Here is a 17,929-nt window from a genome sequence, read left to right as displayed (position 1 = left end):
CTTCGTCTTGTTTTCATACTAAACTAAATAAACCACAATGGAAATAGTAGAGTTTTTGAATTTTGCAATGTTCTATTTAATACTTAAACATAACAAACACCAAATAAAACAAAGTAGTTTGTGTTGCGTATCAACCACTAAACCAAAAATTGTGTCGTGACTCGGTTGAATTGTGTGTTGATCTACTTCTAAAGTCTCAATGGGCATTAAAATCCACTTTTAGTAACATATAACCAGAGTTGGATTTTTTATCTTCACGTCTTACTTTCTATTATTAATCATAAAGAGATATATTCCTAAGAATACTACATAATATGAAGATCTTTGGAAATTAATGTGCTAGAGAGGATTTACCCAGTTGATGGGATTCAATCTATTGATAATTTGATTTACACAGGAAAACCCCCTGAAAGCTTTTCATGATTCATTTACTTCAAAGACAATGGATATCTAATTGCCAAACCCAGTTTGCCTAAAACTAAATCCTATTTTACATGTCATAAACTGTAAAGAGAGCTCCAGAGGTAAAAATGAATGGAAGGCAAACCCCAAGAAACAGCCTACTCTTCACAGAAAATGAATCCAGCCCTTGATGTAATATGCAGAACTTTTGTCTATGTTCAAATCTCCTCTCAGACTTGGTTGATAGTAGTAGTAGGGAGGGTGTTGGAAGAGGAACAAGGTAATGTGTTGTTATGCTGATGAGAAGGCCAAGAAATTCGTTCCGGATAACATGGAGCAGGATGCGCAATAAATGTAGGAATCTCATCTCCAGGCATTAGAACTGAAACACCACTGGCATATACACTCATCTGCAAAAGTTAGAAGAAAAAATAAAGAGAGGATGAAATTCATATATAATTATTACAAAAATGAAGTTATCTCCTGCAATAGATTAGTCAAATTCTGGGATTCAGTATGTGTAAGATGATTGAAGAAACTTGTTATACCAAAAGTGGACCAGAAATCAAACCGTTGTCCACTGTAAACTTTCAGAGGAAAGCAACAAATGCTTCTTTGGTTGCTCTATGTCTAAGGATGTGGTTTATGCAATAAACTCTTATTACATGATAGCTTATGTCATTATTTCAACCATAAACTTTATTGAATAAGTTAAAAAGAGCTTTCTTAACGCGGTATAACAAGAAGCTTAATAAAATAAGCTAAGAAGAACTTATGAGTCATAAGTTATTTTTATAAGTTCAAATAGATTATGTATAAACTCTTCCAAACACCCCTTTAAAAGCATAACTTTTAGCATCATAATAGAATAAAATGTACTATAAATGAACATGTGGAATCATTCAGGGTAGGCTATTTAGAGTATGCAATCATCTAGGTGGTGTTCATACACATTATGCATCTAGACATAGTAATGCAATAGCTGCATTACTATTTTGTAGTTTGACTTTTCAGCACAAAAAGCAAATTCACCAAGAGGAGCTGGTCAAGAAAAATAGAAGACAGTAACATATCAGAAAGGAGAAAGCAATTGATTAATAATTGTATTATCACCAATTTTTAGCTGAAGATTCGATCAGGTTAGTTGATTATGACGGCTTTTCAACGTAAAAAAAAATGCTCAGTTAAAGATAACATTCCACACAATATCAGACAAAGCAAGGCAGGTATGGATCTATTGGTCAGTGAATTGGTCGGTGCCATTCACAAATTTTTTATAGAAAAAAGTCGCTAAGATAAGTAGGTAAAACACCCTAGAGCCACCCAAATTGACTATTGTTGAACAGAATTTTACTGTGAAGTTATTTGCATCCTATGCTAAACTTGTAAACTAAGATCTAGCTAGTGAAATATATCACATCAGTCATCAAAGTGATTAAATCCAACTGTATAAGATTCACTAGGTTACACAGAATCTTTTCCTAGACTTCTAGTGGCTCATTTCTGTATAAGATGAAATGAAATAAAGTGACAAAAAATAAATACATTCATATCATATATTTGACAATAATATAAACACACAGACGAGACATATGGATCCACAGAAAACAAAGCATGGTACTTGGTAAAGTACCTTGGTAATAAATACAGAAAAGACAATTGTTAAAGAATCAATAGACAAAAGATTTTTTTTTTATGAAAAATCACACGCAATAAGATTATATTAGAAATTATGATGGAGTGGGTTCATAACAAAACATATATAAACTATTTTGATTTTTTAACCGGGCATTTGAGTGTTTCAGATCACTTGCTACTAAGACTACTCGATTAACAATTCAAGAATCACATGCTATATTTCTACCTTTCTGGGAGATTGATTCATATCTAATCCAATTTCCTTCTAGGTATGGTTTGTTACAGAAATGTGAAGCTAGCTTTTATATAAAGAAAATTCCAACACGGTCTCTGACTAATATCATTAGTCATTAATATAAACAATAAAAAAGAATCTCCATGTCAGAAGCCAAAGTGCGTGGAGCATTTTCACCAAAGTCCATATTCTGCAATCTATATTCCATTAACACATTACACTGAGATCCACCTAAGTTGATGAAAATGCCAAAAAAGTAAGCTAGTATTAAATTCTGGATTAGTTCCTTTCAAAATAAAAAAATTTGAATTTGTTGATGAGGGAGCTTTTCTCTCCAAAACCTCATTGGCCAAATACTAGAGAATCATTAAATTAAATAGTTTTGATAAAAGGTGAAAGAAACAAATCCATTAATGTAGAGACAGTGTCCTAATCAAAAAGTTGTGCCCTACTAGCCAACTGAGATTGGATAAGTAGGTGGGCCAGGCATGTTCCACCGAAGGAATGGCACAAGGCAGACAACACAATTGTTACATGGTACTGGTTCATCATAGGATGCTACACTACACTACATTAAAAGAACTAAAATATTATTAAAGTTGGTATAAGCCAAGAAGATATATATGTAGAATAAAATACAATATACCATGTGGTTACTTAATTTCTCTATTGTAGCATACAAGACTAGCATTTAAACTTTGACCAACTGTCTGAGACCACAAACACAAGCCACACACGGTTTCATCAAAGATTTTGAAGGTGCCGGAGCGGATGAACAACAAGGATAATGTGTGGGTCTCAAGTCTCAACTTTAATCACAAAGATTTATTTACAAGGACTCGTGGCAAGGGACCAAGTGTTGAGTAGAAAGCTTCCATGGAGGACCATCTCCTCATAAAACTTACAAGACAATACAGTTCAATCACAAATCATAACCAAGATAATTGACACAACGTGCAAATGCAGCATGAAATCAAAATAAAAAATGGTGGGGTTAGCTTAAAGCTATTAAATTCACTTTCCATTAAGAAAAAAAAAGTTGGGTTTGTCTGTGCTAAATTCAGATTTTTTACAGAAGGGAAGTTACGGATTAAGAATTTAAGATTAACCACCACAGCAAAGTAGCAAACTATTAGTACATATCTATACCAAAGAAAATGCATAAACGTTTGACAATTGAAAAAAGAGAGAAGAGAAGAGTCACTGTGAAAACCTCTAATGGAAGGTCAAAATTGTTGGGAATTCCAACATTGAATATCCAAATTCAAATTCTGAGAATGATCAAGTAAATATAGAAGATGGTGGTGATTGGGATGATAAGCACAAACACAAAAACACTATGAAATTAAATAAAAACACCCCAGAAGAAGTTTATTAAAAAACATAACAAAAAGACTAGTAATTTACAGAAACGCCCAAGATCCAGCATTCCGAGAGCAATTAAATTAAATTAAATCAAAATAAAAATGATAAAACGCTCCAAACACGCCACAGCAAGGAAAAAAAACAACTTTTGGCACGAAAAGGTAGAGGCTTTAACCTTGGAACGAGGGAAAATCACTTTTTTTTAATGATATTATCATTATTTACTTACTTTAGGGGAAGCGTGAGCGAGTTTGCCGGAAAAGCCGATCTGGGCCTCGACGTCGGAGGGGCTGCGTCGGCGGGTGGTGGCGGAGGGGGAGAGTGGCGGCGAGGTGGGGCGGAGGTAGCGCTCAAAGATGGCCATGACAAGGAACATGGAGATGAGAATGGCGGTGGCGACGAAGCCGAAGGAGACGGCGTTGACGGAGCTGTCAAAGTTGGTCCAATGCTCGTCTCTGTGGACGTTCAGAGGAGCACCGATTGGTGGCCACCCATTGGTCTGCTCTCCGACCACCATTTTTGTTGCAAACTAAGGTTGTCTTGTACCGCTATGCTTATGTTGTTGTTGTTTTTGTTGACATTTTTTGTGGCGAGAGAGAGAGAGTGAGTAAAGTAACAGTACTAGAGTGTTACTGTGTTAGGCAATGGAGAAAGAGAGAGAAGGGAGAAGAAGAGAGGAGAGGAAGTGAACTTTGGAATTTGGATAGGAGTATAGGACCTCTCCTTTTCTATATATTTTGAGAGAAACGATAAAAACAGAAACACCTATTTCACAGTTATAGTACTATAATTTTCCTTTCTATTTTTTTATTAGGATGTTCAATCATTAATGATGTGTTCCACCTCACAAATTTATCTAGATGTAAACTTAATTTTAATGAATTCGTGTTTTAAATTATATAAAAAATGTTTATTTTAACTAAGCTTTTATTAAACAGAGTTTAGTTTAATTGATAGAGTTTTTATAATTTTTTTCATATTTGAATTTAATTTTTATTTTTACAAATAAAAAAAATCTTGCTTTGATGAAAGTGAAATAGGTTGAAAAAGAAATGGAAGAAGAGATAAATGAGTGAAAACTAATATTTTCTACTTGATTGGAAAAGTGGGAAATAAATTGATTTTTTTTTTATAAACGTGATTCTGTTATGCATGATTTCTCCTTGAATATGTGAAGATAAGAGGATAAATGAATCGTGACAAAAGACACACGAACACACTCATGTTATTGTTATTGTTCGCTCATGCATGCACATTCTTTTTTTTCTTTATCGACAAAGTGCACCCTAGACACCACGCAAGCTACCATCCTTCACCGCCACAGTTTGCAACATACTACTAGACGCCAATGGAGTATCTATACATGGGGGACAATGATGCACAACAAGGGCGTTAGCATTGTCATTTTTGTTCGTTAGCATTGAGACACAAAAAAGAGGGATGAAACATTTCAAACCCGTATAGATAAAAAGAAATTTAAAAAAACATTAATAAATATATTTTCACTCTATTTCTCTTTCATGTCTCTTGAAGCAAATAATCTTTATTTTCACCCTATTCCTTACCTAATTCTTTTATCCATTTGATTCATCTCTTTTTATTTCCTTCCTCTCTACCAAGCGCACCTTTAAAGAGATTTAATTTTGTTTTGACCTCAAACATCATTAGGGTAACCTCATCTGGTGTATTGTTCACTACATCATTAGGGTCATTGCATCTAAGGAATTATTCTCTTTGATGTTGATTTGAGCCTCATGTTTTGATCCTTAAAAGGTTCATCAGTGGATTAAAGGAGAAAGATGCTTATAAATTGTCCTTAGCCTCGATCCCTAAGCAATATGAGACTACTTTGGTGTTTCAGAACAGTAGCCCTTTGTTGAGACTTAGGGGCTATAAGTCATGACAACCCTCATATTTGGTTTAGACCTTTCTTCTAGTGTCAATGTTCCAATCTCAAGTCAGCTACATTGTCAAGATCATTGCATCTAAGGTATTGTTTGCTTTGGCATTGGTCCAAGTCTCATAGTTTTTTTTTCTTCTTAAAATGCACCTTAGTGAGTTAAGAGATGTGAGTGCTTATAGTCTACTATTAATTTTGACTCCTTAGTGATGTGAGACTTTCTGACATACCAAAAAAGAAAAATAACTAGTATTTTAATTTGTGTATTATATAAGATAAACAAATTATATATTAAAATTTAGGTTAAATTACTTCGTAGGCCTCTAAACCATTTGATCATTTTGAGGAGTGTTATTGACACTTTTTTTAACACTATTTTTTCTAACACTCCTCATATGGTTGAATGAAATTTATTAAAAATTATCAATTTTTGTGGGTCTCACTTTACAAAATCAATAGAAAGTATTATTAAGTGAGAAATGGCATCCACCAAAGTTGGTGATTTCCAATGAATTTTAGTAAATCATAAATAAAGTGTTAGAAATAGAATGTCATTAGTTTTTTAACTAGATACTTAAACTATTTTTCTCAATTGGGTTTTGAACCTGCATTTGTTTTCAAATTGGGTCATTTTGTCTAACTGGTATTACAAAAAATTACACACAAGGACCTAATTAATCTCTATATTTAATATTGTCACTTCTGCAAGTTTATATCGAGTATTTCCACCTTTTCAGATCTCTGCAAGTTTAATGACTTGACTCATCGCTACGATATCACTATTCTAAAACACATAAATTTCAATTTTAAATGAAAACTCCATTAATTTGTTTATGAAAAATGAGAGTAAATTTTTCGCAATACACTATCATCAAACAACACACAAATACTTAATTGAATGTGTGTGTGTGTGTATATATATGTGTGTGTGTGTGTATTAACCCAATATACATCATTCACATGACAAAAAATAAATTAGTTTATATATATATATATAGATATATATATATATATATATATATATTTAAATATATGATTTACATCTCCAAATCAAAAAGAATTACGGAACCAACTACGAAGGAGTTGATTAACAAATTATAACTCTTTTCCCAAAATAATCTCAACGTCATCACGTTGGCTTGGTGGCTCCAACAAAAAGAATCTCCCTCCATGTAATCTATTGTTGTTCATTTGCTCCCACGAACGAAGGTTCGCAATCATCACAGGTATCAATCACATAGTACAACATTGCAAGGCTGAGTTTATTATAAAGAAAACCAACAATTATCAAATGACCATAATTAGCAAGAGAAATAATAACAAGTACCATGATCATACACAATTATTCATCAATTCAGCATACACTTAACAACTATTAATCAACTTTTCCATAATTCCAACCAATCATGTTCAGTATGATACATGCACCTGATCTCAACTCTCAAATGCAATGTGGTATCATTTGTCAGAAAATAGCTTGAGCGTGTCCACGTGACACTTATACTTAGGAAAACTAAGCAACAAATGTCGAGGTCACCCTATCATACATAGATAACTCTCTCCCCCCATGGTGATCATCAGTCTGAATCACAAAGGAGTTCCTAACTGAGTGACATGCCCCAAGTACAAATATTTTTCCCCGTGAAAAACTACAAGTACTTACTGACAAAGTTTATAATATTTCCATGTAGTATGAAGTATGACACATGAACATCATTAATGCACTAACTGTGGATCATTAAAGATTCTAAGTCATTCCTTCACTCCAAAGATGCTTAAAACTCTTTAACCACTTTATTTCCCCCACTAGAGATATCCAACTTGGTCATTGCACTCCCCATGTACATACACAACATACATCATTACAATGACATTATCAACATCAACAACATCCCACCTCAATGTCATTCTCAACATCAGCATCATCTCATCTCAATGACATTATCAACAATAATAACATCATCTTATATCAATATTATCATAAACACCAACATCCTCTCATATCAATTATTATCATCAATAACAACATCACCAATAATCACATTCCACACATACATACATGTAAATTTCATGTATGAGATTCACACTCCCCGGATCTTTAGACAACATAAGTCTAATAAAACGATAATGTCATTTATTAATAACAGATGTATCACATCTCATTAGTCGAAAACATTATCTTTGTTGAAAACCAGCATGCACAAAGATAAACATACATTTTCATAACTGACTTCCCTGACCCCAATTATGGTATCAAAGCCAAAAATTATAATAAACTCCCCTCACTTATGAATATCCCTCTGTCAGCTCTTCTCTACGTTGTTCGTTGGCCTCTCACGTTCACGTTCGTCGTTCCAAATGCATAGTTCTATATACCAAATTGAAGGCAATTTAGTATAGGTTTCAAAAACAAAGTTAATATCAACATTCAAGATCAAATATCCCTGTCAAATTAAAAGGGGCTAAGAGGTGTTTCAGGGCCTACCTCAAAGAGACGTTATTTTGAAATTTCAATCACACCAATGTAACCAAGGTTCAGCAAAAGTCACTAATACAACATCAATTTTATAAAAATGTAACTTTTACAACGTCTCATTTTCAAAGGAAGTGTAAAAATATCCTATTATGATACTCAAAACACAAGAGATACTAAGAGAAACTCAAACTAACTAGGAGAAAGTCATAGAAGTCAAGGTTACCTTAGAGAAACTATGAAAGAAATGATTGAGAGCTTGTTTCTCTACCGAATCCTTAAGGTGAATTCTGAGGATTCCACTCCGATTAAAATGTTCCTCTCCATGCGATGGTTTGGCGGCAAACAACATAGGCTTCTGGTGGCCACCGGTGGTCGTGGGTGGTGGAGAAGAAGGTGTTAAGGTTTGAGAGAGACTTTGGAGAGAACAAGAGTGAAAATTCGTATTTTTCACACTGAAAAACGTATTTATAATCTGCAGACCTCGCTAAGCGAAATTTAACTATTGGTGTTGAGCACGACATTTCACGTTGATTGCAATTTCTCTACTAGTAGTAATTGCGCTTAACGCGCTTGTCTCGCTAAGCGAGATGCCCAAAAGTATTATTTTGTAAATTCCAACGATCAAAGTGTAAAGACGTGGGTTATAAAACCTATAGTCCAAATTTAAAGATGATCTAATGGTTAACCAGTTTGTGATCACAATTTCATCAAAATAGTTTGGATAAAACTTAAAATCTCACAATTAAATATCGATTTTTAGTTAGCAAAATTTTAGGACATTAAAAAAGTTGTTAATCTAATATTCTCACCTTACTTTTTACATCTTAAATAAATGGATTTTTTTTTTTAGTTTGTAACATTTTTTAAAACATTACTTCAAGTAACATTTTTAAAAAACTATCTTTTAACTTCTAAATTTTCAAATTTATTATGTTTTTATTCTTAAAATATTTATTATTTTTTCTTTTTCTCCCTTTTAAAGTAAAATTTATTATTATTTTTATTTCTCTTCTTCAACTCACAAAGTAGGGTTTTATCATTGTTACCCTTTTACATATAAGGCGGACTTTCTTTTTTCCATCTTTTTATTATATCAGATATTAATAATGATATATAATAATTTTTTTCTTTTTATTATTATTTTTATATTATATTACATATTTAAATATCATACTATTTATTTTATAATGTCAACTATATGCTTCAAGATAATTATATTGATAAATGTCAGGTTCATTTTATTTCTTAAATTCTTTTATCATATTATTTATTTTATTTATTACACTGATCAACATAAAACAAAACTATGATGTCTACTTAAAAGCATTTTATTTTAAATTTAATTAAAAATATTTTAATATATAATATAAGATTAATAGTATAATGCATAATTAAAAAATATATAATACTTGGTGACATTATTTTTAAGAGCTAAATAGGTCGAGTGATATTTTTAGGAATCACATGCATCGGGTATATACAGTTTTAATTATTCTTAAAAATTAATATTAAAAATTCGTTTTTCTCTCTCAATTCTCATCTTTTTAGATTTTAGTGTGTATATTATACAAGTCAAATAATTGTTTTATAATTAAATTTTATTGTAAATAATTTTTTTAATATACAAGTTTTATGTTATATTTAGCATTTAGAGTAAATAATTTTAATTTTAAAGAATATTCATAAAGTGTTTACCTTTTTACCTTCCATTTTTGTTTTATGATAGCAGAGTCTCCAACGTGGGACATAGAAGTTCAGTACCCAGTGGCCAGTATACGAGATTAAGCTATATCTTTCATCAATTCAACTTGATAATGACGTGTATTATAATGATGGACTTAACTTTTATTATTTTTCGGTGGAAAGCTTATTTATACAATCATCTATCAAATATTTAAAGAAGTCTTATTATATGTTTAGTTTAATATTTATTTAGGAATAACTTTTTTAAACCAATTTTCAGAGATTTTTATTAAAAAAAATAATCAAATGCGTGTTTATTAGATAATTTTTACCTAATAAAGTAACCTTTTCAGTAATATGGTAATATAAAAATTACAATAATAAAGAATTAATTTAAACTCTATAATAAAATATGTAAAACTTATATTAAGCATTCCAACTTGCATTTAAAAAATATTATTTTTGTTTGCTAAATAATTGTATGAGGAAATAAAGGAACATATTAACCCTTTCGACCTACAATATCAACTTTTGAGTAGCTGCTGGAAAAAGAAGAAGTTAAAGGTTGTGTTTCCCTTGACATGATGAAGCTTTTTACTTTTGATCATGATTTGGACCTTTCCCTTTGTATTAGTGAAAAATAACATTTTTCATGTCTAATTTCTTTGTGTATGATTGAAGTTTGCATGCAAGAGATGGCTGAAGATTTTCCCAATAAATTTCTTCCTTTGAAAGTCTCAATTATTTAAACTTTGTGTCTAATCAGAAATCGACAAACTTTAATAAAACTTAGTGGCTAATTTCTTAATCATATCCAACAAAAAAAATGTCACTTGCATCTTCCTGTATCTGCTAAAAAAAATAGGACATGGAACATCTTATCTGTGAGTTCCCAGCAAAATAAAAAAGCCCAGCACTCAATAGTCAATACTCGTTTAAAAACGATTTCTTTAATTAATTGTACTTTAATATAATTGGAAGAAAGGAAGAAATGGACAAAATGGAATTTTATCTAGACTAATTTTTTAATTATTTTTATTTTTATTTTAATTCTTCAAAAAAATTGATAAAATGTAATTTGATGAAATATCATTTTTCAGCTTATAAAAAAATATAGTTATTATGTGTTAAAAACAAACTTAAATACATTTTAAGTGTTTATAATTTATTTTTTTTGTTTTTGTTCTTATAAATTATATTTATTTTATTTTTAGTCCTTAAGATACTTTAGATAAAAAAAAATATCATCTAAACTGTCTTAAGAGTTAAAAATAAAACAAATATAATTTACAAATATGAAAAATAAAAGAATATTTTTGTAAGAAAAAACATTAAACCTAAAAAGTACATGTGTTGCATAATTAAATTAAAAAATGTATTAGCGAAAATAATTGATTTGGAAAAAGTAGTAAACCATATCATTGATAAGGGCGCTTATGGCATTATTGCAAGAGTTTTATAATAAGGGAACAATCAGCCTTGGAGCATTTTAATGAGAATTTTTTAGTTGGGTGTTCAAGAACCATGTCCACCATATTTATTATTATTTTTTTTTTTAGAGTTTCTCATGTTAGAAGTTAGGTTCCAAGGGAATTTTTTTTAAGAAAGCTTATTTTTTCAATCATATTATTTTTTAATCATTTGAAAGAAAAAAAAATATTTTTTTATCAAATAAAATCCAATAATTCAAATTCAACTCTACCACTAAAGAAAAAGTAATAATTTTTTGATATTTTATATGATATCACGAGACTCATAAAAAATAATTTAAGAAATCAAAATAAATTCTTTCAATAAATTATAATGTCTTGCTTAATTATTTTAAGTCTGTACGATTATTAAAAGAGTTATCTCGTGTCATATTAGCCACACTAAAGAACCAATTTCATTTAGATGCTATATATATATATATATATATATATATATATATATATATATATATATATATATACCAATAATTTAATTAAAATATATTATATGTAAAAATAATTTTAATCATAAGTTATCATATAATAAAATTATTGAATTTATAATAATCATTTAAAAATATATCTAAACTATTTTTCACTGTAAAAAAATTATGCTACTAATATATAAAAAAATAAATTCTATGTTCTAATTTAATTCACACACAAATATATACAGGTGCTATACAATGCATACTTTCTTTAATTTTCGTTGCTGGCAATTAAATAAGCAAAAAAGAAAATTTTAAATTTCCTTCATCATTTTCACTTTTATTAATCAATTTTAAAAAATATTTTTATTCTTTTTCTCTTTCTTTTCAATTTCTTTACGTTGACTTTTTTTTATATATATAATGCAATGACATTTTCATTAATATTCATTAAAAAAAGTGAAAATATAATATACTTTTCTGAAGATGTACTGCGCAGTACGTGTGTTTTAGCCTCCAGGCATTGAGCATATAAATAAAGTTTTTTTTTACTATAGCATGTAAATAAAGTTTTTTTTTTTACAATAGAATATAAATAAAGTTAAGGATAAGGCAATTAATGTCAGAGAAAGAAAAAACAAAAAGGATTTATTTTGGAAGCTGTTTTGTTTTTTAATTGTTATTTGTAAAATGGTTTACTTTGAGAAGGATTAATCAGGACTGCCAAGTGATTACCACTGCCACCACCCGCAGAGGATATCAGTCCCATCATAGGTCCACAACATAAATTAATGAATAATTATTTTAATATGTTATAAATGAAAATTTTATACTATTATATAATTATATACCATGGATAAAATATGCTCAGACAAAAAAACACAGACAAAAAAGAAAGATAATTATAAAGTGTTAATTAATTAAAAGTAACACAATTATTGCCCAGAAAATAAATATTTTAATAATGTCTTTGATTAAACACTCGAATTCATATATTCTTTATTTTAAAATTATCCATAATTATTTTAAATTAACTTATTTTTTGAAATATAAAATAAGTTAATTTGAACTCAATAAAATATTTATCCTGGCGTGAATAAAAATTAAACTACACTAATAAAAAATGCCAGGGCTGACGCCTTCACACAATTACATTAAACTGTAGATAAAATTAAAATCCCTGACTAAAAACTTAAAGTTTACTTTATTATTATTAAATTAAAATAAGGTAAGTTTTTCTCCTACCATTCTTTCTATTGTTTATGGATAGAGCTAGGTATATAGATAAAAGCTCATTTATTTGTTAAAGAGTTTAACTCAATTAACTAATTAAGTAAGATGGGTGAGATATTATAAATTTGTTTGATAATATCTTTGATTTTTACCTATTAAAAAAATAAAAATAAAGCTCATCCATTTGAGCTTCTACCAGCATAACTCGTTAATTGTATAGCTCGTCTGTTAAGCATGTAAAATAAACTAGTTTTATTTAAAGAAGCCTGCAACCATACTGTTTAGCTTGGATAAGAAAAAATCTCAAAGGAGTTATATTTCATGACATCTGATGGGTAAGGCACTCTATTTTTTATGACTTTATTTGTCAAATTCTTTCTCTGTTATATTACACGATTAGCTATACTTATGAAAGGCCAAAGCAATTATATTACATGCCAAATTCTTTTATGACTTTATTACACAAATGACTATACAACTAAAAGCAAAGAACTATTATTTTACTTGTTGTATATTGAATGTCTAAGTTAGACACTAGTCTTATATTAATTGTGAACTTTGCAAACTTATGCAGGCTGTCACATGGTGGGTCAATTCCGTTTAATCCGCAGATTTAACGAGCCAAGCTAAAGAATTCACTTTTTTTTAATGATAATAAATATATTAAATTTTGATGAACAAATGACATTTATTAAGTGTTACAAAGTTTTATGTGTTCAATAATAGAATAGGTATTGTATTCTTCATATCAAAGGTTAAAATTATTTTAATTGAACATGTGTTCAATGTGACAAAGCTGGACTTAGTCCAATGCTTTCACAACTAAACATAAAATTCAATGCACTTATTAACTAAGTTGTGTCCAAAGCTTTATTGAAAGCTCAACATCTAACGCGTTGTTTGTTCTCGTCTAACCTTTGTTCAATCTCAATTCAACGTTGACCTCACATGTAAATAATTATGCATTGCATACTGCCATTTAAGGTTAAATCCAATTAAAAGTGATCTAATAAGTTTGAGGTAATTTGGACTTTAATGTATGTAATAGGATATGAGTCTTTAATGTGTAGAGACAATAAGGTAATTTTTATCTTTATAACAAGTTGAGATAGAAATATCCAAAATATAATCATGGGGTTATCTACAAAAACGATTGATCATCATGAATTCAACATGTATGCTTCCGCCTTCAATTACTTAATATTTATATAACCATAATAATAGGAAGTAACCTTGGCTTTGGAATAGGTATTTGGAGATATCTAGGATGTTACTTTTGTATATAAGTTGGGGTAGCCTACTCATATTTAAATAGTTTTTTTCTGATTAAAAAATCTAAGAAATTAATTTAATTCCAACCACGTTGACTAAGAAAATTTACATAATTTTTTTTTATCTACACTTCTTAATTTATTTTGAGAACTTGTTATTATTGTTGGAATTTTAGAGGGTCCTTATAAAATATTGATATAACCACTAAGAATATACTTTGTTAGATTATCAAGAAGAGTTTTAGAAATATCAGAATTCATAATGATTGATCAAACAAACGCAGTGAAATATGAATTTATATGTAATTTTTGATTTATATACTTCTCTTAGGATCTGTTATGGCTTGGTACACTGGGATCATAATTTTCTTATAGTGCATTAATCTAATAAGGTTCTCATTATTCTTCAATGGACCAATACTAACATCTGCTCATTTAAGTCTATACATTTGATTTAATTGTCTAACATACTCACTTAATTTAATAACATAAAATAAAATCCACTAATAATAAATCACTAATATAATTGTATTATAATATTAACTTACATTAATCATTAGAATAAAAAATTCCAACTAACAATTATCACTCCTATTCTTTGATATTGACTATAGTCTTTAAGATTGACTAATATAAGCTCTATCTTCAATGGAGCAGACAAAACAAGCACAACAGAACTTCTAAGAGATTTTCGAAGATTGCCATCAGTTATTTACGTTGTATTTCAAATTAAAACCAACAAATATATAAAGTCTATAGTAGGTCTTTTTATACACACTCTTCCAAAGAAAGAGAAAACACGTATATATGATTCGTTGGGTAGGGTATCCCCGACCCTATCCTGAATTCGATTCAAATTAAAAAAATATATATTTTTAAAGAAAATATTAAAAATTTGATTTTAAAAAAAATAAATTGATTTTTAAATATTTATTTTTAACTACTTATATATCAATAAATTTATTATAGCGTATGTGTCTACAAAAATCGTTAAAAAAAATGTTAAATTATGTAAAAATTCTAAAATAAAATTAACTAGTAATAAAAATTCTAGGTCTTTTGATTAAATTATACAAAAATTCTAAAAATTTTAAGTGGCGGGACGGGTCCGGATTCGGGGTCGAGGCGGATATAGTAATCTTATACTTGTACTCGACTTTTGATTATCAGAGAAAACCAAAACCTAATCAACTTAAATATTACCCATCAAAGTCGGAATGGATTCGAACGGATACTTATAAGTACGAATTTTCTTGTCATATATATATATATATGATGCCATAATGGAAGATGAGGGGAGAAAATTGAAAACTATTTTGATTGGTATCTTGCCAATGAAGTAGGTCACACCTGCACGGTTGGAACCTACAAATTGTCCTCATCCTATTTCCTTTCATGTGTTCATCGCCTTTTTGGTTTTTTAAAGAGTTCTTCTCTCTTGTGTATTCTTGTGCATGCCAGTATATATGATTTGTGGACAACTATTGTATTATTTTATACATTTGAGTGAATAGAAATTCATTATGAGTTTAAACAAGTTCTATTAATAGAAAAATACTACTTATTTATGTTTAACTTCACGAAATTTCCAGGAATATAATACGAATTGAAGAGTCATAAAATCACACGTATGATCATAACAAACAACACTGTTCAACGTGCAAGGGACCAAGGAGAACAATATGAATCCACTCATAATGCATCATGTCTTTGTGCCCCCTCTTATGCTTCACGTAGAAAATGCAAATGTTTGGAAAAACCGAGCACATGCACTTTGTCTTCCTCACATTAGAAGAATTATTATGAACTTTATCAATAATAAAATTCGAGAAATATTAATAATATATTTTCTAAACAATTCTTTTAAATTTTTTATTAAAAATCACACAACTATATAACTTTTCGTAAATGATAAAATCTTTTTAACGGGCATCTCAATAGCATATGAATAGCATAAGAAATTAATAAAAATAAATTTTATTAAAAAAATACACAAACAATTTAAAAGATCTTTAAGTTATCATTTGATCATAAATGAACATATATGATAAATTTAAGATTTTTTATAATATTTAAAAAAAAATCATGTATATCACATGATTTTTATTGATAAACAATGCAACTTTTTAGTGACAGTATATATAGAAATCAAATTCTAATGGTTTTTTTTATATTTCTTTTCTTAATCAATACTTTATTTTTTAGAGACCACATGTAGTTTTTATAAAAATAATCATACTTAAGCATGATAAAATTATTATTAACAATAAAATTATCTATCAAATTATTTAACACAAGTATATATATATATACTTAGTTTCGAACTCCATTAAGTTGAAACAACAGGTTCGGTTAATTTACGCCTTCGGTGGTTTCTTAATCAATAATTAAAATACACTTTTCTATTTAACAAATCTTATTCATAGTTTTGTCATTTTTAATATATTTTTATTAATAATAAATAAACATGCATTAAAGAGTATTTTTTAAAGCAAAATTTATACTTATATTTTTTGTTTAATATATAAATTTATATAAATGTCTTTCATTTTTTTTTAAATTAGTAATGTATTTTAGATCCCGGCTTAGACATGGAATCATAATTAGAGCCTAGAGGTATCACTTTACCTTAAAATAAACTGATTTGACAGAAGGGAAATCAATTAAATGTTAAATAAGAAGTCACAAATACCTCATGTTTAATAATAATAATAATAATAATAATAATAATAAAGTATTTTATATATGTACTTTGAATTATGCTTCTTTGGTTCTCTACTCAGGCAGTCACATACCTCTCCTGGCTCTAGGCCTTTTGGTGGCAATTTTTTTTCTTCTAATTTATTAAATGGGAATAAGTTTTGAATTATTTATTAACGGGAAAAGTCATATGGAAGGTTACAACTTCTTCTAAAGTTGTATGATTTTTGGGACTTATGTAGTTTTTAATGAAATCGTAAATTATTTTTTGACTTTATTTTATTTTATTAATATTTTTAAAAATTAAATGTACTAAAGTGGTATAGGACTACACGACTTTAAAATTGTTAATAATCATGTAACTTTAAAAGTCGTGAATTGTCCTCCAACTTTATAATGTTATTGACTAATTTAATTTTGACGATTAATCCTACCAAAAAATAAAATAAAATCTTTTAAATAAGAAAATAATTTACTAATAAAAAATTTCTTAAAATAAAAACAACATAATAATATATTAAAATAGAGAGAATAATACAAATTATCAACAGACATAAAAATAGGAAATACAAATGATATTAGGGGGTCAACTTACTTATATAAATAATTATTATTATTATATCCTTTAGTTATATATAATTAACATTTCTTTAAATTATTTAAAATTGATTAATTCATCTTATTATATAAATGATTAGAGATCGACTTTTTTATTATGAGATATCATCCTCTATTAATATTTTTCTTAAAACTACATGCATTACATTTTTTTAATTTAAGTATTTTGTTTACATTTTTTTTAATTCTCTTGCAATTAATAATTAATATTATTAGAAACATAAATATAGAAACTAAATAACTTACAAATAATTAGAAAGAAAAAATACAAGAGATAAACAATACAACTTTAAAGTCTAAAAAAATATATGATTAAAGTCGTGTGCTATTATGCACTTCAAAGTCCTAACATGAGAAAAAAATAATTAAAATCTCATAAATAATAAAAAATTAAAGTGGAAAAAACATATAACTTTTGTATCTCAAATGATAACCATCCCTACCACTTGCACCCATTTAATAAATAATTAAAAAACTATCCCCTTTTCTAAATTAGAAAAAGAAATTATCC

The 17,929-nt window shown here is 28.4% G+C and overlaps 1 protein-coding gene across 1 annotated transcript; it reads right to left on the bottom strand.

Annotated features, from left to right (window-relative positions):
- Positions 1–321: 321 nt before the first annotated feature.
- LOC114373484 lies at positions 322–4,370 on the bottom strand. Its single transcript, XM_028330948.1, has 2 exons — positions 3,870–4,370; positions 322–812 (listed from the first exon to the last, which is right to left on the bottom strand). The coding sequence occupies exons 1-2, from the start codon at positions 4,155–4,157 to the stop codon at positions 633–635; spliced, it is 468 nt and encodes a 155-aa protein (XP_028186749.1). The 5' UTR covers positions 4,158–4,370; the 3' UTR covers positions 322–632.
- Between the last annotated feature and the right edge of the window lie 13,559 nt (positions 4,371–17,929).

This window comes from Glycine soja, chromosome 11, assembly GCF_004193775.1.
Source record: "Glycine soja cultivar W05 chromosome 11, ASM419377v2, whole genome shotgun sequence".
Taxonomy (NCBI): domain Eukaryota; kingdom Viridiplantae; phylum Streptophyta; class Magnoliopsida; order Fabales; family Fabaceae; genus Glycine; species Glycine soja.
Note: the sequence above shows the minus strand (reverse complement) of the source record. Positions and strands in the feature narration are given on the sequence as shown.